The sequence below is a fragment of the Drosophila ficusphila genome, unplaced genomic scaffold (genome assembly GCF_018152265.1).
Source record: "Drosophila ficusphila isolate 14025-0441.05 unplaced genomic scaffold, ASM1815226v1 contig_286, whole genome shotgun sequence".
Taxonomy (NCBI): Eukaryota; Metazoa; Arthropoda; class Insecta; order Diptera; family Drosophilidae; genus Drosophila; species Drosophila ficusphila.
In genome coordinates this window covers 6,755,924-6,781,456 of record NW_025064189.1, presented here as the reverse complement: position 1 = coordinate 6,781,456, position 25,533 = coordinate 6,755,924, and the positions used below count along the sequence as shown (strand labels likewise).

The window sequence follows — 25,533 nt, the reverse complement described above, 5'->3', positions numbered from 1 at the left end:
AACAGACGGGGTGCCACGCCCAATTTAAAGTGGCCAACGCCCAACCAAAGCCACCCAGCCACCCACTCGCTCCTCCATATAAATGTTTATAGATACATTGGAGCTCGAGCCGCCCACGCAGTCGCGCAGCCAATTTGGCCATCAGTCAATAGGGCTTCATTTGAATTGCCAGCTTGTCTCCAATTGATGATGGGCCACCTCATGGCGGGTCGGGCCCACGCTAGGTCCTTGCTGGCAGGACCGGCCCCTCAGCCCCGCCCACCTCTACTGTAGATGGATATATGCTCCCCACATCTGCAATCAGTCGTCAGCATGGCGTAATTAAACCCGCCGCTGTCACAGTTGTCGTCGCGTGGCGTTTGACATGTCCGCCGACGTTTATTGGCAACATTGTTCGCTTAATCATCCAACATTTACCATTACACTATATTTATTAGCATCGATGCACGTCTGTCTATCTGTCTGTGGGGCCGTGGAAAATCCCTGGATATGACGCACACCCGAAGGGAAATTATACTCGGAAGTTACTTATTTCCTTAAAACCAATTAGCTGACGGGAAAATCAGTTATGTATGTTTATGATGCAAGAAAAAATTACGTTTTCATGATCTGATCCGCCTTTGTTTTAGATTTAATTTTAAAGCAGATGTAATAGGATTTTCTGAGCTGTCGGGAAAATTAGTTATGTATGTTAATGATGCAAGAAAAAATTAGTTTTTCATGATCTGATCCGCCTCCGTTTTAGATTTAATTTTAAAGCAGATGCAATAGGATTTTCTAATCACATGGCACTGGAAAATTCCTGAAAATGACACATATCCAAAGGAAATGAACAACTATTCAAATATAAATTGCCGCTTATTTCTGCATATTATATTATATTATATTATATTACCTATATAGAAAAGTGGATGACCGATGGCATGCATCAATAAAAATAGATGGCGACCTTCATATTCCGATTAGACTTGTAGAGTCTATTAATTGACCACTTAATGTGCATATAATATAGGATTTCCTTGATAAGGCAAAGAAATAAGAAAATCAAATGTGAACAAATTGTCACCTTTATATATACTTGAAATCTAAATCTGAGCAGCTGCTCAACCATCACCTTACCTATTGTTCAAAGGTGAAAAAAATATTTTAAAATTAATTTTTTAACCTTAATTTCTTTTAAGGAATAATGTCCAATATCAACATAATAAAAGCTCTTCCATTTGATAAGATTGCCCCCAGAGGTATGCCACATAAAAAAACCAACGCATTAAGAAGGCCAACAATAAACCATAAGCACTTGGCCCCAATAAGCAGGCAAATATTTGCTTGTGAAGAATCAAGTACTTTTATTCTTAGAATATGATCTCATGGGTTTCATATTCCCGGGCTCCACTGTACACAGTTACTAAGTGGTTCGAGCATACGCGCAATCTAAAGCTTTAGATTATTTAGTACCTTACTATAAGCTTTAGTAAACCAATCAGCTGAGAAAAAAGCATGCTAAAAAGCTTCAGAAATCTTTCAAGGTTAAACATTTAATACACCCTACCAAAAATTGGAGTACAACTTGTAGAACTACTTTTATTGCCCTTTAAACAATTCCAAAAGTTAAAAACAGGTTTTCACCCAGACACATTGACTTTTATGGCTGACAGGCGAAGCGAATGCCAATTTAATTTTCTGGAAACCTGACATATTTTTTAAATTAGTACAGTGAGGTGATTGAAATTGAAATTTTGAAATACTAAACTCTCCGTAAACATGATTTGTATCTCTATTTGTGTCTAAAATCATTTGAAATTATAGATATGGTTGACAACTTTCCGCAGACACTGTTTGTTGTTCGTAAAAGTAGGTTGAAATGCAGGTTTTTATTAAACTAAATTTTTAAGTTTTCCAAATTCCAAATTGCCACGCAATTCTGGCAGTGTAATCGGTTTGATAACCCCCCATCAAAAGCTTTTTTCTGCGCCAGTCGACCATCGGTTGTAGCCATTTGCAGTCGATCGATAGATTGGATAGATCAACCTGTAGCCACGATGAGCCGACGTCTTCCAGGCACCTTTAGCCAGAGCCAGAGACTCCTGTTCGCCACCAACCACCACTCCTGCCCAGCCTTTTCCACCAGGTTCCTCTCCACATCGCGAGTGAACCTCGAGCGGCAAGAGTAAGTTTGTTTATTTTCTGTGAAAGTTTAGCCGTTTTCTGCGAACCGGATGGCATGGCAAGTGTTTGGTTCGGGTGTGTGTTTATATTATATTATATATCTACCAAAACAAATGCAATTAGTATGTATTTGTTGGGCTTAGCACGTAGACTAGGCATATCTAATAAATGGCGATAATGAAGAGCTAACTTACGGGTCATGGTTTTGTTACTATGATTTTTTAGCTCTCTCTTTGGAGGGTGTGGTCACCATCTTCCTTAGCAGCTTCTGTCATCAATAGGTTATCAAATTCCTTAGCTTTTTAATTGAAATCTATTTCCCTTCTAGATGCCAAGTGTTGGTTGTGGGAGGCGGCTCTGGCGGATGTGCCATGGCCGCCAAGTTGAGCTCACGCCTTGGCGAGAACAAAGTCATCGTCCTGGAACCCGAAGATGTAAGTAAGCCATTTTGCATCTAATAACCCTTCACAATGATCATAAAGGCTGATACTTTCCCTTAGAAACACTACTATCAACCGATGTTCACTCTAATTGGTGGAGGTATGAAAAGATTGGACCAAAGTTATAGGCAAATGGCTGATGTGCTGCCCAAAAAGGCCAAGTGGGTTAAGGAAAAAGCTGTTGAATTCGATCCGGATAATAATACGGTTTCCACTTCCGGTGGCAAGACAATCAAGTACGACTTTCTTGTCATTGCCACAGGACTTCAACTGAAATATGAGAAGGTAAGTTTGGGTAAATCATTTTGGGAATACCCTTCTTAAAAGATTCCCCTTCTCTAATAGATTCCAGGACTTGTGGAGGCCCTGGAAACACCGGAAAGCAATGTCTGTTCCATTTACTCCCCCAAGTACGTGGATCACGTGTACGAATGTCTGCGCAGGACATATAAGGGAAACGTAATCTTCACCTTCCCCCACTGTCCCATCAAGTGTGCAGGTGCACCGCAGAAAATAGCCTACATATCGGATCATTATTTTAGGAAGGTGGGTATATGGGTTTCCAGTAGTAAAGCAGGGAAATCCTATATTTTAAATGTGCTTTTCAGTTGGGTCGCCGCGACAAAGTCAATATCAGTTACAACACATCTCTTCCCGTGATTTTTGGAGTAAAACATTATGCAGATGCCTTGATGAAACTGGTTAAAAAGCGAAATATCACCCTCAATGTGAACAGGAATCTCGTGGAGGTCAGACATTGTGATAATGTAGCCGTTTTTGAAGATCTAACAAAACCGGGAACGTTACACGAGGAAAAGGTAAGACCAATCGGAAATGGATTTCTTATTCAATAGAATAATTTATGGATACCTTACATCGATACGTAACCACTTATTATTCCTGCTCCCTTAGTACTCCATGCTCCATGTGACGCCACCGATGACAGCTCCGGATGTAGTGGCCAAATGCAAGCAGCTGGTCACCGACAACGGATTCGTGGACGTGCACCAGGAGACTATGCAGCACAACAAGTACTGCAACGTGTTCGCCATCGGCGATTCGGCAAGCTCCCCCAATTCGAAAACGGCGGCGGCGGCAGGTAAGGTTTTGATTCCGTTGGAAATCGGAATTGGAATACTCAATGATGTGGAATACGAAATGAGTTTTATACGCTTACAGCTGCTCAGTCGCCGGTTGTCTTTAGGAACCTGATGGCAACGATCGAGGGCAAGTCGCTCACGGACAAGTATGATGGGTACTCCTCCTGCCCCATCGTCACCGGCTACAACGCCTGCATCCTGGCGGAATTTGATTATACCCTGACTCCCGTTGAAACATTTCCATTCGATCAGGCCAAGGAGCGTTACTCGATGTTCTTTATGAAGAAGGAACTGATGCCGCCGCTCTACTGGCAGCTTATGATGAAGGGTTATTGGAACGGACCGGCATTGATGCGGAAAATGTTCTCAATTGTTAAGTTTAATAAAAAGCAGTAGTGACCTCGTATTACTTTGATTTCATTTTAAAATTTTCAAAAGACCGTTAAAATTGGCATTCACAGCGGAACCGAATATTATCACGCATGTAGCCCTGGAAAGATTTCCAGTAAGTATCCCGTCATTAGAATTGCTTTGGCGCTTACCTACATTAAAATTGTAGTGGATTTTTGTATTTCTTAAAAAATTATTGTGGACGTAGATAATTTATTATAAATAAGGTGTCAATTAAATTTTGGTGGGTGTGCTGCTATCAAAATTGCTTGCAGTGTGTATTGTGGTATATTTCAGTATATATTGTAAAAATACTTTTATTTTAGTATTAATCGAGTTCACATATTCGGTCACTCTAAAACAAAGCGTGGCGTCGCTTGGCGCTGGAAATTTGAAGATAACGTACTAAAAGAACGATCGATTTGTGCACCAAAACAAAGAGAAAATCGACCAAGATCATCAAACTAGTGGCAATAAAATTCAGAAAACATGAAGGCAGTGTGAGTATAATGCCAGCCTTAAAAAGATCGACCCTAGCTTTGAAAATTCCCTTTCACAGTCCCCGAACGCCGATGCGCGTCATCCCGAAAACACCGCGGTTGCAACAAACTACGGAAAAACAACGAAGAGACACCTCCGATAAAGGCCGAGATCCCGTCAATGTCTTTTGCCGTGTGCGACCTCTTCAATCGGATGCCGATCTCACCTCTCTGAGGGTCAAAAACTCCACAACGATTGCGCTGAATCCGCAGGATCAACTTCTGCAGCATCACAAGCCACACAATGGCGCTCAGCGCGAAATCCAGTACATCTTCAAGCACGTCTTCCAACCGGATGCCACGCAGCAGGATGTCTACGCTTCAGTGGCCCAGCCACTGGTTGAGAATCTCCTAAAAGGCCGAAATAGCCTTTTGTTCACATACGGAGTCACTGGGAGTGGTAAGACCTACACCATGACCGGAAATCTGAGACACCGAGGCATCATGCCGCGCTGCCTGGACGTGCTCTTCCGCACTATTTCCGACTACCAGGCCAAGAAGTTTGTTTTTAAGCCAGATAAGCTTAATGGATTTGAGATCCTTTCCGAGGAGGATGCACTCCTTGAACGCCAGCACGAAATGAACCAGCGATTTGCAGGTGCTGGACGTTTTGCCTTTAGGCACAAGGATTCCGACCCGGAGATAGCATCCCAGGCCTCTGTGGAACCCACGCCACTCTTAGGCTTAGATGAGGACAACATGTACTCTGTCTTTGTCACCTACATAGAGATTTATAACAACAGCGTTTATGATCTTCTAGAGGATTCGGGTATACAGAAGTGAGTAAGGATCCCTTAAATTTATCGGGCAAACCTAATCCGAAATTCTCTCCTTTCAGGACTTTGCAGAGCAAAATCATTCGTGAGGATGCCAATCGTCACATGTTCGTCCATGGCGTGACCGAAGTGGAAGTCAAGACAGTGGAGGAGGCCCTCGAAGTCTTTCAAATGGGCCAGAAACGCAAGCGCATGGGGCACACCGTCTTGAATGCTGAATCCAGTCGCAGCCACTCTGTTTTCAACATACGATTGGTACAGGCTCCCACTGATAGTCAAGGTGAGAATGTGGTTCAGGACAGGCACAATATAACGGTCAGCCAGCTGTCCCTGGTGGATTTGGCGGGCAGTGAGCGCTCCTCGCGGACCAAGAACACTGGAGTACGTCTCCGTGAGGCGGGAAATATTAACAACTCGCTGATGACACTGCGTACTTGCCTGGAATATCTGCGCGAGAATCAGTTGGCTGCGGGAAACGGTTTGGCGCCCAAGAAGGTTCCCTATCGCGACTCCAAGATCACACACATGTTCAAAAACTACTTCGATGGCGAGGGGCAGGTGTCCATGATTGTGTGCATCAACCCGAGGATTGAAGACTATGACGAGAATATGGTGAGTCGTGTTTATTATTATAAAGAATATTTTTTTTTATTATACTGTTTTTGTTTTTAGCAAGTGATGAAGTTCGCAGAGATGACCCAAGAGGTGCAAATAGCGCGTGCCACACCCATGAAGCAAGATTTGGGCTTGACTCCTGGCCGTCGCAAGGCGAACAAGCTATTTAAGATTGCAGTTAACAATCTGAATGAGTTGGGCATTCCCGAGGCCAAGGATTTGGAGGTCGACGTGGGATTGGTGTACAGTTTGGGTCCCGATTTTCCCACCTATCAAATGGATAGTCCCGAAGCGGAAATTAAGATCCGCGAGTTGATGCACTATTTGGAACAGCGGATTGAAAAGCGCAAAAAACTGCGGGCGAATTTGGACGTTAAGTGTAAGTATTTGCTTTCTTACTCTTAACACAATAATTACCTATATTTTTATTTAGGTGACAGTTTCCGGCAGATGCTGATGAACCTTGACCGGGATAATCTGCAGCTAAGAACAGAACTTGCCTCCCTAAAGGCTGTCTATAAGCAGGAGCGCGATCGTAGCGCTGCTCTTGAGAAAAAGGTTCGCATACACGAAAGCTCCATTGACGTGCTGAACAATACGCTCAGCAAGCGGGAACGGCAAATTGAGGAACTGACCTTTAAGCTCAACGAGAAGGAAAACATGCTTACCCAGAAGGAGCACGAAAAGGAGAAGCAGAAAAAGAAGTTCAGCTCCAAACTGGCTGTCGAATCGGACAAAAACAAACGCGAATTGGAGCTGAAGTTACGAGAGCAGCGAGCTAAGTTACAAGAACGTATGCGCATCAAGGACGAGAAGCTGCGCCTGGTATCGAATATATTGCAATCAGAGGATCTGCCCAGTTTGCCACGTTCCCAGAGCTCCGAGGATATACTGAACGAAAAGGATCGTGGGGCATTTACAGTGCGCACGGAGTCATCTGTGCCGGCTACACGTACAGATATTTATGCCACTCCGCGACATGTAAGATAACTTTTAATTGTGTCATATTTACGTATTATTGATTGCTTTATAAACCGACAGGGAGCAGCAGCAGCCAACAACCGACACAGACGCTCTCGTTCTGCTGGAGACAAGTGGTTAGAGCACCGCGCCGCCAATCCTGTGCCTCTCGGCACTATCATGCAGCCATATCTCAAGAACCGCAAATCGGTGACAAAACTAACTGACATGAAGGAGTTGACTGCCCACGGAGCAACCAAGTACTGCCTTGTCTCACAGGACGCGGACACGGATGGCGATGTGGAGACCAAGCTGTACAAGGGCAACGTCATCCCTACATGCGGAGGCGGTGCCCAAGTGGTGTTCAACGACGTGGAGTGCCTCAAGCAGAAGTCGCCCGTCCACTCGCCCACACGAAAGCGGCCCAGCAATGGCACCATTTCAGCTCTGGGAGGCGGTGCCGTGCCCAGCACGGTCACTTCGGCCCAAGACGTGGCCTCACGCTGCAATCTCGGTATTGAAGGACACAGCAGCAAGAAGTCAAAGATCTAAAGTGGAAATCTATACAGATCGTTGAATTCTTAAAGTCGTTTACTCATTTAGTTTTTAATCGTTTAGTTTCACTAACTTAAATTTAAGTTTATTATTTTTCCATTATAGCTTTGAAGTTGAATCGCATCGATGTGATTTGTTTGATTAAAGCTAAGTTAATCTGTATAAATAATCCCGTAAATGAATTCGTAGCTCCTCGCACATGGAAATGTTTCCTTGCTTGAAATCTGTTGGTAACCGGAAGATATCAGCAATGAGCCGTCATTGGAAACTTTCCAAGCATTGTCCATTATCAGATAACAATTAGATTTACCTTAAAGTATTGAATATTTTATTGTTTTTGGAGTAATCTTCACTCAAGTCCAGTTATGAAATGAACTAATAAATTGAAATTACGCACCTTTACTGAAAATGCAATATTATTTTCGTTGTTTTTATGATGGCATAAGTTTCGAAAAGCAATTAATGTTTTGCTTCCAAGAGTTCAGGCTCAATTTTACGATCTTGGGTATTGCACAAAGTGGTCCCTTTAACTTCCAATGTCTTATGGTTCACAACATAAACAAATAAAACTTAGATGGTTTTAACTATTTTTATTATTATTCCTGCGTTTATTCAGATTTATGCTTAAACCGATAAATTTTATTGAAATACATACGGTACCATTACACATACATATTTGTAGATTAATTTCAATTACTAATAAATCAGTCTATAATTAAAATATATGTTCGCTTAATGATTTCACGTGTGTGTAAGTGTTGTTTGTTGTGTTGCAGTTTTGTTGTAGCAGTTGTTTTTGTTGTTTTATGGGGTGAGCTGCTGCTCGATGAGTTCGGCAGATGACTCTTAAACACTATGTACGACAATTGTGGCAGGTTCCTGGCAAATGGGAAATTTTGAATTTGGAATTGGAAGCCAGTAACGCTAACTCTACTACACGACAAAAGAATCAAATCAAGTTAATTTTATTTTAGGGGAAACAATCAGGGCAAGCCAATAGAATGTAGGTAACTCCAAGTACATTTAAACAAAACAAGTTGGACGAAACGAAACCACAAATGTAAACATAATAGACGGCAAACTCAACTCAATTGCTGGGCCAATATTAACATATCCATATTATCCGCATTTCATTTAAACAAATTACAATTTAATCAATATAAAGCTCTGTTTTCATATTCCTTCTCTTGGGTTCACACGGCGCGGAACAAAGTATTTGCATCTGCAATTGTAAATCTGCGGTTTATAATACGTACTCATTACATTATCATTAATTCAATCGACTCTCGCCATATGGATAATCGTGATAAAAACTAAGAAGCGAAATTATTCTACGGTGGAAAACGAATTTTGGCTATAAAGCAACGTAAATTAAAGAAGGTATTAATAACAATACACACTCACAGCCACAGCCACACCCCAACCACCCGACCCCCTTTCTTTTTCCTTAATTCTTTCGTATGTTTACTGTGTATATGGTGTGTGGTGTATGTGAGCAGCTGCATTTTGTTGGCAAGGCAATCAACTTTTCATTGCGGACCTCTGCGTCCGCGGTAACTGTCTGTGTGTGTTTCTGTGTGCTTAGATGAGTTTGCAATGAAATCTCGCTTGAAGCTGTATACTAGCTGCCTCGTCCTTGACCTTTTGCTGCCTGAATAGAAAAGCGAGGGCCAGACCGGAAGTGCCTCACCGGCTCCTATGAGCACTTAACACAAGCCCCCTCCACGTCGAAGTCCAGGACCATGAGCTTCGTTTCCTCCGTCCCGTTGCGGGAGCCCACGGCACAAATGAGTTTTGTGTCGTTTGCCCTGAAAATATTTAAGCCATTTTAGTTTGAATTTCATTAGCAAAATCTTCTTTTCCAGGACTTACCTGATCCGCCATACAACACCGCCGGATCCACCAGAGTCCAGAGCCACAAGATTACGTATAAAGTCGCCTGTCTTAACGTCCCATAATTTGACAGTGCCATCGTCAGAACTGGTCACCACAAATCGGGAATTAAATTGCAGGCAGGTTACCGCGGACTGATGCTTGTTGGGACCTGAAAGGGATTTTTGGAATAGCAAATTAATAAATAATTCTCACGGAACACTTTAACAGAACAATTTTAAATCGAAGAATTCTTGACTTACCCGACAGCGTTTGCAGACATTGTCCGGTTGTGATGTCCCACACCTTAACGGTGGAATCCGCGTTGCCAGAAACGAGTATGTTTTGCCGCAGTTCCATGCCGGAGGTTAAACTTTGATGGCCCATAAGGGTGTGTTTGCAATTGCCCGACTCCACGTCCCATACGCGAATTGAGGTATCTAAAGAGCCTGAGACCACATGCAGGCCATCAAACTAAAAATAAAGAAATAATTAATACCAAATTCAAGGAAAATAAATGTTCTATCTTACCTGCAATGAGTACACGCGGTTCGTGTGTCCCTGCAGCGTGTGCAGGCACTCTTGGCGCTCCGGATGCCAGATCTTCACCATGTAATCGTAAGCACCTGACACAATCAGCTTCCCATCGTACTGAACACAACGCACAGCGGCCAAATGACCAACCAAAACATGCAGACAGGAACCCTGTTCGATGTCCCAGACCCGCAAAGTTGCATCTCGCGATCCACTGACCACCCTGATAAACAATTCATGAAAAATTAGCATTGCTCTTGTTTTGTACGTGTGCCACACTTACTTGCTGCCATGAAGATGCATGCACCGCACAGTGGACGTATGCCCCTGAAGCGTATGAACACAAGCGCCGCTGTCCATGTCCCAAACTTTGAGTGTGCGATCAGTGCTGCCAGAGATGATGATGTTACCGGACATTTGGGAGGACCAAACGCCACCGGTGTGGCCCACCAGAGTGCGCAGACACTGTGAAGAAGATTTGTATAAGAACTCCATAAAATCCATTAATGGTTGATTGACTCACCTTCCCATTGACCGCCGACCACACTTTGAGCGTATTGTCATCGGAGCCGGACACAATGCGATTGCCGGAGAATTGCAGGCACGTGATCACATGATCGTCGTGGCCCTTGAGAACCTTGGGCTTGCGCACAGGTCGCGACCGCCAGTTCATTTCAATGATGTGCTGACGCATGTAGGCGGCCTTCCACGGCGAGGCAATCGGGGGCATGTTGCCATCGCGTCCTCGCTTCGGACGGTCGCTTCGCGGCTCCGCGAGAATCTGAGCCTTGCGGCACTTCTCCTTCCACAACAGGTTGTCGTCGCACAAGAAGCGCCAGCTCCGGCAGGTCTGGGCGGCCCTAAGCAAGTCCTTGGGCTCCAAGTAGGAAAGCACAAAGAGGGCCAACTCCCGTGGAAGCAGAGAGATAAAGTCGCGCTGGAACTGCGGCTCAATGACCTTCATCATGTGGCGCACCTGTGATGGGTCGCAGTGGTCAATTAGACGGTCCAGGGCCAGCAATCGCTCCACATGGGACCATCGTTGGAATTGGGCCAACCAGTTCTGCAGCTCTGGCGGCGGATTGTCACGGGTCGGAACAGAACGAGGCGTGCGTCGACCCAATCCCGATCCCGGCGAAGCGTTTGCCAGGTGCGAAGTGGGCGTAATCAGCACTGCTGTGGGTCCCGAATGTTGTGAGGAGCGCGGCGTGGAGGCGAAGTCGTAGGCGATCCGTTTGCGGCAATTGTCGCTGACACCCGAACCCGGTCCGCTTACTCCGCCGCTGGACGAGATGGTTAGCGAGTAATCACCGCCATCTAGCAAACGACCTTCGTTATACTTCCGTTTGCGCTGCTGCGAGATTAACGAGCTTGGATTGGTCAGCGAGCAGTCGGCGAAACCGGTGGCGGAGGCAGCAGTGGAAAGTGACAGGGAGATGGGCTCATCCGGATCCATGGCGTCGAGGTCGAAGGTCTCGCTGAGACTGGCGTTGCTACCGCCGTAGCTGCTTACGTTGCCATTCTGGCATGTGCATATCTCCTCCAGATCGGAGCAGTTGTTCTCCTCATCGCAATTGGCCCACGGTTCTTCGGCGCTAAAGTCACCCGGCTCGACAATGGCGCCGTCTCCGCCAGCGGCTCCATCCTCCACAACCACTTCCAGGTGAACAACATCGCTGGAACCATTGCGACGCTGTCGAACTGCTGCCACCGGCTGTGGCGCAGCTGATCCCGCTCCACTGCCAGCGGACGGGTTACTGCGCGCCAGGAAACGTTCCTGGGTCTGAGCGCTGGCATTTACCTGGCGCGTTGCCTTCGTCGTCGATGCCGTGGCATACTGGCATCGATTGGTGTTGGAAGCCCCAGCGGGAGCGGAGGAGGAGGACGCCGAAGTCGAGGCCTGAGAATCACCCAAACACGCAGTCCCGGCGGAGCAGGCCGCCGAGGGATTGTGAACGGTGGTGCGACTGCAACCACTTTCCTGAGAGGTCTGCGATCCCACCGAACTGTACGAGACCGATGCAGTCGTCTGCTCCTCCTGCTCCTGCTGACAGCTGCCGCTGGATGTGGACGAACCGGATGTGGTTGGAGCCAAGCCTGGGTAATCATTCGAGTTTGTGTTGGTGTATACATCTGTTCGGGCTGCTCCGGTGCAGCTGGTCGACGTCTCCGCTGACTTCGATGTGGAACTGGAACTGCTCCGGTGCTGGCTGCAACTGGAGGCGCCCAGCGAGGAGCCCAGATTTAATTTGGCAGTGGACTTGCTTAGCCGGCTGTTGGTATACTTGCGACTGCTTGTCGGTGTCGTTGACAGATCCTTGTATGTGTACTTGCTGTCCGAGGAGACGGTGCGCCCGTTGCTGCTGCTGGGCCAATCATCGCTGTTGGCAGCACCCGATCCATTGGCCGCTTTGCTGCCCCCTGCCATGGACTTGATCAGACTTAGATTCAGTTTGTTCTGGCTCATCATAGAGCTGGTGCGCAGGATGATGCCGCCCGTTAGCCGCTGCTCCGTCTCGAAGTCGCGGCGCTCGATCAGATCCATAGACTCAATGTCTGCCTTGGATAAGGCAGAGCTGGAGTTTGAGCTGGAGCTGGATGTGGAGGCCTCCTCTGGGGCGGCGGCGTTGGCAGAGGCTGCTGGCGAGGGATTCGAAACAGCATTGGCCGTGAGGCTCATCTGCTTCAGGCGCACGGACATGAGTCGGTCGTGCAGGGAAGAGCAAGTGGCCGCATCGTCGCCTTCAAAAGGATTGTCTTGAACGGCGCCAATCGGCTCAGACTTGATGATTCTACCCAAGGCCAAGTTCTCCGTCTGTTCTTCATCACCGAGCAAGAACTCGTCGCTTAATCTTTTGGGCTTGCCCGTAAGCTCAGACTGGGGTCCTACGGTGACCACCTGGCCGGGATGCGGCTGGGCCTCCTCCACAACGGGCGTCTCCAGGAAGATCTTAGATCCATCGGCCGCCACGATAGTGCCATCGGCCAAAGCCAATTGTGATGTGTTGGGGCAGTCGATGGCGGCCACTACAATGTCCACAACTTCCTCGTCATCATCCGCGTCTTCAATCAGCTCCTCCTCATCCTCGTCCTCCGGCTCGGGCTCCTCATCATCGTCATCGTCGTTTATAAGGCAGACAACCGGAGGATCTTCATTATCCTCGTTAAAGAAGCCCTGACGACTGTGCTCCGAGGAGGCGGGGTGACGCAACGGATGGGCACCGTTCAAGGTGTCCGTGGAGGAGCTATCGTCGACGGCAACCACGCCCACGGTGGATGCCGCCCCCGCGCTTGTGGGCAGTGAGTTGGAAGAGCTAATCTCAAAGGTACTGGACTCGTCGTCCAGAACTACGGCGAAGCCATGTTGTGAGTTTGACGACACACACACGTCCTCCACATCATCCCTCAACGTTGACATAGATACAAAGGCTAGACGGCCGGCTCCTGGTGTTTCGTCTGCTTTTAATAATGCCCCAGATTCCTCTGATGACCCTGCTTTCCGGCTGGTTGAGGCCTGACTCTTGACCCACGTGGAGGTGGAGCTTCTGACTGCTGACTGAGTACACTCCCCTTCACTGGCCACAAATTCACTGCTAGCAGCTGGGCATCCTCTTTCCATAATACTTTTCAGGCATCCAAGTGGTCAGCACGCTCTCCTGGAAAGGTAGATTATGGTGTTGTTAAGAAGAAGGGCTTTATAATTTTTGAAAAAGTTTTTTTTTTAAGTTATGAGCAGGCAATTTTCTGAAAAAGATATCTATCTAGAATTGCATGATTGGAAGTTCGAAGATATTTAAGGTTGCCTTAAACATTAAAACATTTAAGGATATAGATTCAAGTAAAAAGTGAGTGTAAAGTTTGCAACTTTAAATAAAAGCAACGGTTTACAATTGAAAGGTTGGAACCACACATCAATGTCTGTTCTGGAAAATGTAGTGATGTAAAATTTAATGATTTGAATACGGTGATGTGAAGTTGGGAATATACGATCCGAAACCGAGAAGTTTCCTTGGCTTACAGCGAACGATCCTTTTGAGCCCTGAGAATCAAAGATGATCTGAAATTCCCACGCAACAAGCGCAAACTGATGGTTGCAAAAAAAAAACCGAAGCAATGAAAAGCAGTGGGAAAAATTTGTTGTAAACGCTGCCTCTGTCGGCGTCGCTGGAACTCGAAAAAGGAAATCACAAAAGTGCATCGGATCGGCGGAAGAGGCTAAAACGGCGCGAAGTAGAATGGGAAAAAGAAGACGAAACGGGTATTACAACAAAAACGAGGCACACACATACTGGGAAAAGAGAGACAGCAGGCTGCAAAAAGGTATATCGGGGTGGGGAGATGGGAAAGCGGAGATGACGAGAGCGAGAAGTAACGGACGTAAGAAGAAGAAGAACCAAAGATACACAGCAGCCGCGCCACCAACAACTAAAACAACAACATCACGTACACCTTGCAATTCAAGCCGCTATCTTTTCCCTCCGCTTTTGACTGGTTTACAGAGATGATCAGCCGTAGGAGCAGTCACTGTAATTGTGAAGACAAGTCACTAAAAGAATACTGACCAGAATTAATAATAAAAGGTCTTGCTTAAAACTTGTCAATCATTACAGAAATTTAATAAAATACAATTTCTTTATGTTCTTAGTTTTTCTTGCAACTAATAGCTTTGAATTTAGTCACAAGAGTAAGTGCTGACTAGTGAAACGCATAATCAAGCCCAAGCACACAGATAACTACAACTATGTTGAGTCACTAAATGGTTTAAAAAATATAACAATGTCTCATCCAAAAATAAAAGATACGTGATGATTTTAGCTTGGTTGTTAAAATTGAATTTGGCTTTAATATTAATTTAACATCGACTTTAACGTTTTTATTTGGAACTTTGCAAGCCAGTTGGCTGATAATTTTTTTGCACCGGAATTACAAAACGACAATTAAATTGTATTAAATGTTTAATTGTAAGGCACTGGGAAACAATGATACTAAAATAGTGACTGCTCCTTGCCTGTTTCCAGTCGCAGTGACCAGGGGATCACAGATGTGCATCTCTGATGTTTGACAGCTTGACTGGCCATCACATCCTACCAACACACACGCACCCGAGAGAGCGTGTAGAAAAAGGGATCGCTGCAGGCAGAGATTGAAAGATTCCAAGAGGAAGAAAAGAGGAGAGCAGGAGGCGGATGATCAGCCATTGCAGACTAGCATCCACAGAACAAAAGGGGCGAAAGATCACAAAGGAATTTTCAGCGCTCCTGCTGTTGCATCACTGGCGAAACAGATCAGATGTGCAGGCATTTCTCCCGAACATTTTCTTTTATTCTTTTCTCACCCTCCCCTTACCCATGGCCTTTGGCTGTTGACCTCCCGAAACAAAAACCGAAAAACGTTTTTTAGGGTCCCTTTTCGGGTTCTCCGCTTTCACACCGTTTCTTAAACACGTTTACCTGTGCTAAAGGACAATCGGGGATGCGCTCAAGAACAAATTTTCTCTCTGTGGATTTTAACCACGGGTGGGGAGTCGTCATAATCGTTGCATACACACACTCGCACTCACACAACGCAGATAATGGGCAGAGACCTGTGGTCCCCCAAAAATAGATTACTTTCGTTGCAAAAATTCAGATCAGCAATGCGCGTTCCTTGTGGATTTCCGCTGCTGGTTCCCTAACCCCACTTTTCTGCACCTGCAAATGCAGCGGATGGAGGGGATAGCCCCATAATTCGTGGAGCAAACAACAAAAGAAAAATGTGGACATTGTTGTACACACAGGCAGAGTCTCACATACACGCACACTGTGGCAGCAAAACTTTAGGTGCGCGTGGTTCCAAACAAATTGTTTATAAACTTTAAGCTGGCCTATAAGATTAGAGGGGCTTCGGAAACGCACCCCGCTTTGGGTCTATAATCTGTTTTAACTACATTTAATTGCATATTTCACGAGTTAAAACTTTTTGCGTTGGGCCCACTCTCACACACACACGCGCAGCACATACGTTTAATCGAGTTTTCACATACGTTTTGGGGCTGTTGCTCCTCGGAGAATTGCGAACTGTTTGCTTTTTACAGCTGACTCTCGCGCTGTCTATCAAATTTTGCAGTCTTTAAATACAAGAATATACATGCAATTTGCGGATTTCGACAGATTTTGGACCCGAAAAAAAACTAATGCGGATCTAGTGTGACCGCCTCTCGACCGTCCAAATATACCATGAGAACTTAAAGTCGGGGCAAGATGTATACGATTAACCATTTCACGACCCGAAAGTGTATATATGAATAAGCAATAACAATTCATTAAATTAGGAAAAATGGTCTCAAAATGTTTCATTTATGCGCCACAATCAACTTATCCCTTCGTAGTATTTAATTTTTAAAATTGTGTTAAAAGTTTACTATTTTTCGTTGGCTTTTTGAAGTGAATTTTTATTAGTTTCTTTATGGTAAGAATTTAGCTATAGTTTTAATACGACTGTTGGTCAACGAAAAAAGTACAACATTTATGCCTTAATGTGTTTAAAAGAACTACATATTTGAAAGATCTATTACAATTTATATTACCAAAAAGATGGTGTGGTAACACTATTCATAAACAGGATGTATAGGTCACACTGGTTCACAGAAATTGTAAATTTCGAATTTCGACGGTCGCAATGAGTGGAGCTCTCGGAGATGTGGTGTCCGAATACCTGGAGCGAGGCTTGGTGCTGGTCATCGCGGACCTGCTGAGCTTGATAACGGTCTCGTCCTGTCTGGTGATTAAGGTGCCGCAGATAAACACGATACGGGCGAACGAGTCCTCGAAAGGTGAGCACCACCCACACATATCTGACCGACCCGTCCGCCCACTCACGATGTTTATGTTTTCTACGGATCAGGCATCAGCGTTTTGGGACTGTGCCTGGAGCTCTTCAGTTACACGGTGATGCTCTCCTATAACTACACCAGTGGTTATGACTTCCTCTCGTACATGGAGTATCCTGTTCTGTTGCTGCAGGAGTATGCTCTGATTTACTATGCGTTCAAGTACCAGGATCTGTTGGGGACAAGGACACAGGTGGTGGCCATACTATATAGTATAGTGGCCACTCTCATCTACCTAAAGCTCTTTCCTATTATCATCCTTACGTTCCTGGTGGTGAGTAAGCCCGCAAAAATATCACCTGGCTACTGATTAGTTGGGAATTCTCGCCTAGATAACGGCTTCGTCGTTGTGCAAACCAGTTCTGCACTCTCTTCCAATTAACTAATTATGCTTGAAAGCAAACGGGTTTGCTTTAATTTTTTAAATTTTGGAAGGGCGGTGCTTTTAACTGGGCAGCATCTTTGCTCAAGGTCACCGGTGTTTGTTGTATAATATTTGAGCGGCTATTAATACCTTAGCACTCGGGCAATTGCCCGATTGATATATATCTCAGATTTATTTAAATATTTGCTCTTTTAGCCATTCTGCACGCCAATTGGAGCCACGAGTAAGGTGCTTCAGCTGCTTGCCATTTTGAGGACCAAGGACGCCAGCTCCGTCAGCAGAACCACATGGGCCCTCTCTGCTTTCACCAACATGAGTGAGATCACAGTTTGCATTGCCATTTGAGGTCATCAATTAACCCACATTCATATCTTTCAGCTCGAATCTATACGGTCTTCTTCCAATCCCACGACTGGATGTTGCTGTCAAACTTTCTGATATCGACGTTCCTTAGTGCTTCCGTTTTTGCGGCCGCCTGTTTCTACAAGAAGAAGGCGAAGGCGGAATAATCGGCCGACCTGATTAAAAGAGCTCAACATAGACAAATATTGCACTGGCTGGAAGTGCTTATCAGTCATTGTTTTTATTCTATTTGCTTATCTGTTTAAATTGATATTACAAATTCTCGTTATGGATCGGTTGTTGTCACTTGTTTAACTGTCCGCGTAAAAGGCCACCGCAATGGCACCGACAACTGTGAGGATAGATACAACATAAATGGCTATACGCTGCCAGTTGATTTTGGTCTTGGCTGGACCGACATCTATCGTTTTACGCTCTTTGTGTTTGCGTTTGCCAAACTTCGCCTCGAATTTCTCGAGTTCCAAGCGATTTCGCTCTTCCTCGTTGCGACGCTTTTGCTCAAGATGCTGTTGCTCGGCCGCCTTGGCACGGGATTGCTCCGCCTTACAATGGGAATCGCACTCCAAGGATGTCTGACCAGCTCGATGCTTGTCGCATGCTATCTCCTGCTTCAGTCTCTTGCAGGCGCAAAATATTTTAACCTTTTTGCGGCACAACTCGGGATTAGGGCACTTGCCCGAGTGGCAAATGGCTGTGCAACGATGACCACAGGGATACTTAAAGAGTTGAGCAAATTAATAAAATGTATTAATTCCCTGTTAATCAAAAAAAAAACTCACATTCTTTAAGCAGCGATTCCCGCAGCTGCGTAGTTTTTCCCTTCGCTCGATAATCTCCTCGATGGCGCCCGATTCATCAAAATATTCGCTGCATTTGTACACCAACTGATTGAGCCCACAGTGGCATTTGGTCTTGATCACAAAGTTGCAGGCCGCACAGGGCGGAGGATGACAGCCCTTGGGGCAGGCATGAACACATCCGGAGGGTCGGGGAACAGTACAACCCTCCTCACAGTTTGCACATCCAGCCTGCTGCTGCATGTCCTCTGGAAGCGCCACAGAATGGCAAACCAAGGAACACTTGTGATTGCCGCATTTAAGCTGACGACCACACTTTCTCTGACAGGAGCTGGGCTTTGAGTTCCAGCATGGCCAGGTGGCCACCTCATGACCTCCGATGCAGGTGACAACAACGCCTTCTTCACAACGAGGATGTGGGAATGCCTTGTATTCGTACTGCAAAACGAAATAGATTTGTGTCTGATGCTTTTAGCCAATAATAGCCGTTGAAGCTTACCTTTTTGGCCTGTGGCCTAGCCTCTTTAGGTTTGTTAACTCTTACTGCCTCATGGCAACGAGCCCTACAGATGTGTCCACACTTGCTGGTGTCATTTGGAAGACCGCAAACTTGGTTACAAGGAGGACAGTCTCCCTTGTGGCAACGATGTCTAATGGCATGGTGGCACTTGGCAGTTATGCTTTTAAGGAACAAATTTTAAATTTGCTCAGTACATACAAAAATCAAATACCTACCGACAAAGTTCTAGGCACACAATGCGAGCACTCCTTTCCCTGCCACAAGGAACACTCCTCCTAGTTTTCCCACAACGGCAGTTAATTTGCGATTCCAGCTTACAAGGGTAACAGGGTCCATTGTGGCACACGGACTGACATTTGTGCTTGTTGCAGCTCAGCTGCTTGCCACAAATCTTCTCGCAAGGGGGACACTGATCACCACAGCACTATGAAAAGATTGGAATCAATTAAATATTTAATCTTTGATTGTTTTTCATACCTTTTTATTGCAGGGATGTTTGCCACAATCCCGTATCTGCTTGCATTTAGTTTCGCATGTGAACTCCTTGGAGCACGGAAGCTCCTTTTCGTGCAAGCCACACCGACATTTCTTTTTCGTTCGTATGGGGCACTGTAAGATGACATTTTTAATGAATTGTTTTTTTCGATTCTGTTGATCTTACGGAAATGCAAGGACCGCGATGACAACGCTGAGTACAAGTGTGCTGCCCACAGGACAACAGTTTCTGGCAAGTATCGCCACAGGTTTCTTCAGGCTCGTTACAGGGTCTTACTTGAGTCTACACAGAAAATTAAAAAGTTATATAAACATCTAAATAGTTTGAATACAAACTTACAATCTTTCCACATGGACAACTCCTGACTTGCAAAGGACACTCGCCATCGCCACAAGCTCCGGCGTGGCAAACTTTTTCGCAGATGTGCAAACCACAAGCAAAAGGAGCACCACAAACCTGCAAGATAATTTACCATTAGAATAATTCTTTAGATTATTGAATACTCCATACGTTTTGACACTTCCATTTGCGATCGGAACAGTTCACCATCTTGGATTCCCGCTGGCAATCGCAAGGTTGTAGGCTCTTATTTGTGCAGGGCGGACATTGTCCTGGTCGATGGCATACTTGATTGCACTTGTGCTTGCCGCATGCCAAAAGGTTCTTGCACTGAAATATATAGTTGTTAGTAGAAAAACTGAAAATCTTTCCTACATTCTTTAAACATTACCGGCTGCTGGCACCTCCACTGTTTGTCGATGCATCGCACAGACCTGGGACTAGATTTGCCGCACAAACAGGAAACCTGTGCCTGTTGTGCACAAGGAGGACATGGCCCCGGATGACATAGCAACTTGCAATCGTGTCCACACTTTGGCTGCAGCAACTTCCCGCAAATTTCTCCGCAAGAGTGAGGGACTAGGAACGGCTGGTTTTGGGGGTTCACCTCCTTGCCGCAAAAGCAATTATACTGCGTGGGCTTCTCAGTCGGCTGGTAGTCCCTGCGGCACTGTGGACAACACCAGTGCAGCGACTTTTGGCGCTTGGGCGGCACAAACTCGCCTAGGTGATTGTAATAACCCTGGTTGGACTGCCCGTTTTGCTGCTCCGCCTTCACCTTCATTTGCATCATGCTGTCATTCGCCCAACGTTGGATGCAGTTCAGGTGAAAGAAGCAGTAGCAACTCTCGCAGGACCAAATGGCCTCCACTCGCCGAATGCTTCCGATGCAAATGAGACAAGTGGCTGCGCCCGAGTGAAGAGTGTTCTCCAGAAAAGTGCTGGTGCGGGCCGCATCCTTGGAGCTTCCAGCGCTCTCAGTCGGCTTGTAGTTCTTGTATAGCAATTCTATATAGTGGTTTATGCAGAAGGATAATATAAGAGTTGGTGGTTTTCAAATGACACGTCACGTGCAGCCATTGATTTACCTAAAATATGCTGCTCATCCAATTCGCCTTCATCCTCGGAGCTGGAGGCATAGGTGTCCACCAGTTTCTGGGCAGCAGCAAGATTTTTTGCCTGCGCTTTATTAAACTTTTCCATTTTTTAGCCGGCTTTTTTTGTCTATCAACTGGGAATAAACTCTTGGGGTAGAACCAGGGATGGAAAGCACAGTGATAACAGCAATCAAGGGGACTAGTTCCATTAGGGAACTACACATTTATGGAAACTTTAAAGTTCCAATTGATAACAAACTGTCTTTAAAATTTAACAAATAAATTGTTAATTGTAAGCTGTGCCAATCGGAATTATTATTTTACATCTTAGTTGTTTATGCAATTTTAAAAAGGATAAGCTAACTACAGTTAAAACATTCTACTGCAGTATAGCCATTTTAATCATTTTTACATTTATTTTTTTTGGACTGAATGGTTTATCATATAAATCATATAAATCTGGCTGTCGTTGGAGTTTGTTTCATAAATTCAAATTAACTGAGGCGCCAGCCCTGGCAATCGATGTGAAACATCTGTTTTCGATTGCGAGGCCCTGGAACAGCTTTCACATCAATTACAAAAAAAAAATTAAATATATATCCAGACATACCGAATACAGATCCAAGATGAGTTTCCTCAATTACGTGTTCGGGCCCAATCTCTACATGGAATACCGGGGTGTTCCGGAACCCCAGCGCAAGATGTACGAGGCAGGAGCAGTGGAGAGATTCGGGGAGCAGATTCTATCGACGGTATGTGTACTCCGATCCCACGGGAACCGACGAAAAAAATTGGGGCATATGGGAGTGTAAAAAGTGGACTTTCGTCTTTACAGCTCTCTGTAATGTGGTCCGTGGGCTACTACACGTCACCACTGCTCGTCACATTCCTCTACCGAAGGGGTTATCTGGTGACCGATTCCATGCCAACGCTGGCCAAAATCACGACCAGCGTGGGTCTCATCGTCATCATCTCGCTGGTGATGCGCGGATTGCGCAGGAAGCAGTCGCGATCGTACTCAAACATGATGAAGGCTTTGGTGCAGGCGAAGGCAACTAAAACCGCAGGCGATGCCAACAGCGAGTTACGTCGCTTCGACATCGAGTTCAATGCCTGGCCCGTAGATTTTGACGTCAAGGCATTAACTGGGTTGGTATTGGTCAGCTTGGACTGGGCTATAATGACAAACTCTTCCCTTTAGGGATACCAAGAAGCCCGTGGTGACGGCCAGCAGGCGGGAACCCCTTCAACTGGCCACTTTGCCCTGCGAAGTGATCGCCTACCTGGCCATCAACACTTTTGGACTATCTATGATCTATCCGGGCTCCGTTAAGCTACTGCAGAAATTTATGAGTAAGGAAGAAAGCTCTCTTTAGTACACGGTTTACAATTAGATTTAAAAAAAATGTTAACAAGTATTTGCTGTCATATATTCTTGGTAATCTCTCTTCTTGCAGGACCCATGCTGATCTCTGGACGCGCCAAGCTCATCGAGGATGACAACGGCATCCGCTATAAGGTGAAGACCATCGATTCAAACGAAATCGACACGTTGTTTATAGACAACCGCAACGACAACGTGGGAAATGGCAAGACTCTAGTCATTTGCTCTGAGGGCAACGCCGGCTTCTATGAAGTGGGCATAATGGGCACTCCGGTTGCCTTGAAGTATTCCGTTCTGGGTTGGAACCATCCCGGATTCGCAGGTAGCTCAGGATCGCCCTATCCGCACCAGGACAAGAACGCCATCGATGCCGTGGTGCAGTTTGCCATCAATAATCTCGGCTTCTCCGTGGAGGACATTATAATGTACGGCTGGAGCATTGGTGGCTTCAGCACATTGTATGCTGCATCTGTTTATCCGGATGTCAAGGGAGTGGTGCTGGACGCCACCTTCGACGATGTGCTGTACTTGGCCATTCCACGGATGCCAGCCGCTCTGGCGGGAATTGTCAAAGTAGCCATTCGTAACTACTGTAATCTGAACAATGCCGAGCTGGCTAACGAATTCAATGGACCAATTTCTTTTATTCGCCGCACTGAGGATGAGATTATTGCAGAGTAAGTAAAGGTGTTCCCTTTTTCTTTATGTTATTAATAAAAAGAATTAAATTCCCTTAGAGACAACCGCATTGACACAAACCGTGGAAACTTTTTGGTTCTGTCAGTGCTCAAGCACCGGTATCCCAACATTTTTGGGGCCTCCCAGTTGAACAAGGCCAAGGCGCTGCTCTCGAAGCCTTTGGAGCCGTACAGTATTCCCACCGCCGACGAGAAGCTCTGCATGTCGCGCCTAATCACCTACGCCTCCGACGAGGGCAAGTCCTTCCCCATGAACATTGGAGCCGACTACTCAGACGAGGTGCGCAATCTCATGGCTGTCTTCTTGGTGGGTATATTTTGCATGTTACAAGTTGTTAGATAACAAATGTTGTTCGCCTTTCAGTTGCGCAAGCATTTACGTGACTACAACTCGACGCACTGCACCCAGTTGCCCGGGGAGTTCTTCACCATGCCGTGGGACATTCCAACCGAGCAGGGCTTTGTGTTCACCTAAGCCCATTCCGCTGGTGATTTACGGCCGTGTATGCTTAGACTTAGTGAAAAGGTTTTTTAGTCATTTTTGCATTCTGACTGCTTATTAAATTATTCTAACTGGGAACAGCCGGGAAAGCTGGACAACTGGTGTAAAATGTCTTATATACGAAATAAATGTCACAAGCTAAACTAAACAAATAACGATCGCTTGGTGGTAAGTTTCTATTTCATTGTACAACTAATACGAGGGGCAGTTCAACACTTAATTTCTACGAGTTTTTCTTGGAGCCACCGAAGCCGGAGAAGCCCATAATAGCGGCCATGTCGTCGGGAATGCCGCCAGCCTCAAAGTCCGTATCCTCGGCCTTTCGCTTGCGCTCTTTCCGCTTTTCCTTCCGGTGCTCCTTGTAGCGATCCTCCTCCTCTTTGGCCTCCCGAAGTCGACGCTCCAATTCGTAGTCCTTTTGCTTCTCCTCCATTTTCTTTTTGTTCTGCTGGAAGCGTTCCTTCACCTGGTCCACGGTGCTTCGTTCCACCTTCATGGACATGCCCAAATTGCGCTGGTGCTTTTTGCCGTTGATGTGGTCCAGGAAGTTGATCGAATCCTTAACCACGCAGTCGCAAACATTGCAATAGTAGCCACCGGATTGCGAGGTGGGAGTGTTTTTGTTGATGACCACGCTCTTGCCTAGCTTGCTGTCCAGATCCACCTTGTAGTCACGTCGCTTGAGGTTTTCTCGCTGCACGGGCTCTGGAGCGGATTAAGTTATAGAAATTGTTATTTTTTGAGGCACTTTTGCGGAACACCCATTCACTGACCTTCTTCCTTTGGAGCCACCTGATTGAGCAGCCGCTCCGCCGCCAGCTTCTCGTACTCGTTCTTGTCCCATTTCCTTCGGTGGTCATCAGGTCGCATCGTCATGGTGCCGCTGGGATTGGTTTAAGTATATTGAATTAAATAAAACTACGTCAAAAATTGTAAATATTTTTATTAGAGATGCGGAGGTTTGCGTCCGGACTAGGGTTTCAGCGGGGGATGACAACCTGATGTTAGAAGTCATAAATATTGGTAGTCGGATATAGATAGTGTGACCCTAATGTTAAATGTTAACAATATCTAAATTTAATATAAAGCTAATTATTGTAGTAAGATAAATCACAGAATTCAGCAAATATTTCAAATTTTAACTGATATTCTAAAACCACAATTGGGTGCTGTAAAATTTCGATGAAAAATGATCGATAATCTTTAACGATAACTTATTGATTTTTCACTTGCATCGGTTGGAGAAAAAGTGAAGGTTAGAAAAACACCGTTAAAACAAGGGCCACCTTTACTTAAACTATTTACATTAAAGAAAAATGGGTGCTGCCTTCTTTCCCGTGCTGTTCTTCACCGCCTTATGGGGCGGCGTGGGCATTGCCATGCCCATAATGACTCCGAAAGGACCCCACCAGAACCTGATACGCTGTATCCTGATGTTGGCCGCCGCCTGCTGCTGGCTGTTTTGGCTGTGCTGCTACATGGCCCAAATGAATCCTTTGATTGGACCCAAACTGAAGCGGGACGTGGTGGCCATGATTGGCAGGTCCTGGAGCAACCCAATCGTGGAGGGTTAAGAAGTGGATTCAAAGACAACAAAAAAAGTATTCCAGCATTACCACTAATTAAATTGTTTATATTGTGTTGTAAATAAAAGTGTAATCCATGGTTCAGTTTATTCCGTTACAAAGCGGCTAAGCTCCAAAATTAAAGTGCAAATAATTATTGATTTAAAACAGAAGTAATATGAATGTTAGTGGTTTACGTTTATTTGGATTGCGTTGTAAATAAATAAAAAGTTTATTTAAGTGCCTTTCCTTTGTTTTTTAGGAACAGTTAGGAATGAAAGCAAAAGTTAGAAATTTGCACATTTATTTTGGATTTCTTTACGACTATTGGCTACTGGGTTAACAATAGAATTTTAACTTCACCATCTATTTAAATAACAGAAGAATAACGATATTTTTTGATAAAGGAAAGGCCAAGGAAATTGCTGGGAGAGTAAGAGAGAGTAGGTGTTGTAAACATAGTTTGGGTCCCTTAACGATCAGGTGGCTCTCTCGGGTTCTCAGAAAATTTAACCGTTTGGTAAAACGGTGTCCTCTGCTTACCCGTTTAGGAAAACGTTATCCTCTGTTTA

General features: G+C 45.4%; 8 protein-coding genes across 9 annotated transcripts; 5 read left to right on the top strand and 3 right to left on the bottom strand.

The window, feature by feature from the left end:
* The first annotated feature begins 1,875 nt into the window (after positions 1-1,875).
* On the top strand, positions 1,876-4,112 carry LOC108100150 (sulfide:quinone oxidoreductase, mitochondrial). The gene is made up of 7 exons (XM_017203907.2): positions 1,876-2,167; positions 2,495-2,600; positions 2,667-2,891; positions 2,952-3,152; positions 3,215-3,424; positions 3,519-3,705; positions 3,786-4,112. Exons 1-7 carry the CDS (start codon positions 2,040-2,042, stop codon positions 4,100-4,102), a joined length of 1,374 nt encoding a protein of 457 aa, XP_017059396.1. The 5' UTR covers positions 1,876-2,039; the 3' UTR covers positions 4,103-4,112.
* Positions 4,113-4,451: 339 nt separating this feature from the next.
* LOC108100383 (kinesin-like protein KIF23) lies at positions 4,452-7,943 on the top strand. The gene is made up of 6 exons (XM_017204238.2): positions 4,452-4,596; positions 4,656-5,414; positions 5,474-6,023; positions 6,084-6,405; positions 6,460-7,007; positions 7,068-7,943. Exons 1-6 carry the CDS (start codon positions 4,586-4,588, stop codon positions 7,536-7,538), a joined length of 2,661 nt encoding a protein of 886 aa, XP_017059727.1. The 5' UTR covers positions 4,452-4,585; the 3' UTR covers positions 7,539-7,943.
* Positions 7,944-8,158: 215 nt separating this feature from the next.
* LOC108100382 (F-box/WD repeat-containing protein 7) lies at positions 8,159-16,159 on the bottom strand. Of its 2 annotated transcripts, none has more exons than XM_017204236.2 (7): positions 15,970-16,159; positions 10,471-13,603; positions 10,231-10,412; positions 9,945-10,170; positions 9,677-9,887; positions 9,414-9,585; positions 8,159-9,349 (listed from the first exon to the last, which is right to left on the bottom strand). In XM_017204236.2, the coding sequence occupies exons 2-7, from the start codon at positions 13,564-13,566 to the stop codon at positions 9,238-9,240; spliced, it is 3,999 nt and encodes a 1,332-aa protein (XP_017059725.1). In that variant the 5' UTR covers positions 13,567-13,603; positions 15,970-16,159; the 3' UTR covers positions 8,159-9,237. The 2 variants fall into 2 exon arrangements, with proteins under 2 accessions (XP_017059725.1, XP_017059726.1); XM_017204237.2 differs by lacking the exon at positions 15,970-16,159 and adding an exon at positions 13,966-14,064.
* Positions 16,160-16,551: 392 nt separating this feature from the next.
* LOC108100385 (solute carrier family 66 member 3) lies at positions 16,552-17,835 on the top strand. The gene is made up of 4 exons (XM_017204240.2): positions 16,552-16,758; positions 16,830-17,089; positions 17,396-17,516; positions 17,579-17,835. Exons 1-4 carry the CDS (start codon positions 16,605-16,607, stop codon positions 17,707-17,709), a joined length of 666 nt encoding a protein of 221 aa, XP_017059729.1. The 5' UTR covers positions 16,552-16,604; the 3' UTR covers positions 17,710-17,835.
* LOC108100384 (NF-X1-type zinc finger protein NFXL1) lies at positions 17,739-20,970 on the bottom strand. The gene is made up of 10 exons (XM_017204239.2): positions 20,804-20,970; positions 20,107-20,723; positions 19,887-20,045; positions 19,716-19,832; positions 19,542-19,658; positions 19,358-19,489; positions 19,096-19,304; positions 18,860-19,040; positions 18,343-18,798; positions 17,739-18,279 (listed from the first exon to the last, which is right to left on the bottom strand). Exons 1-10 carry the CDS (start codon positions 20,916-20,918, stop codon positions 17,854-17,856), a joined length of 2,529 nt encoding a protein of 842 aa, XP_017059728.1. The 5' UTR covers positions 20,919-20,970; the 3' UTR covers positions 17,739-17,853.
* A 360-nt stretch (positions 20,971-21,330) lies between these two features.
* On the top strand, positions 21,331-23,551 carry LOC108100657 (phosphatidylserine lipase ABHD16A). The gene is made up of 6 exons (XM_017204668.2): positions 21,331-21,564; positions 21,648-21,961; positions 22,014-22,165; positions 22,270-22,873; positions 22,934-23,201; positions 23,259-23,551. The coding sequence occupies exons 1-6, from the start codon at positions 21,439-21,441 to the stop codon at positions 23,367-23,369; spliced, it is 1,575 nt and encodes a 524-aa protein (XP_017060157.1). The 5' UTR covers positions 21,331-21,438; the 3' UTR covers positions 23,370-23,551.
* A 3-nt stretch (positions 23,552-23,554) lies between these two features.
* LOC108100658 (zinc finger matrin-type protein 2) lies at positions 23,555-24,398 on the bottom strand. The gene is made up of 2 exons (XM_017204669.1): positions 24,170-24,398; positions 23,555-24,101 (listed from the first exon to the last, which is right to left on the bottom strand). Exons 1-2 carry the CDS (start codon positions 24,270-24,272, stop codon positions 23,620-23,622), a joined length of 585 nt encoding a protein of 194 aa, XP_017060158.1. The 5' UTR covers positions 24,273-24,398; the 3' UTR covers positions 23,555-23,619.
* A 123-nt stretch (positions 24,399-24,521) lies between these two features.
* Positions 24,522-25,206, top strand: LOC108100207 (V-type proton ATPase subunit e 2). The gene is made up of 2 exons (XM_017203981.2): positions 24,522-24,651; positions 24,709-25,206. The coding sequence occupies exon 2, from the start codon at positions 24,713-24,715 to the stop codon at positions 24,968-24,970; it is 258 nt and encodes an 85-aa protein (XP_017059470.1). The 5' UTR covers positions 24,522-24,651; positions 24,709-24,712; the 3' UTR covers positions 24,971-25,206.
* Positions 25,207-25,533: the final 327 nt, after the last annotated feature.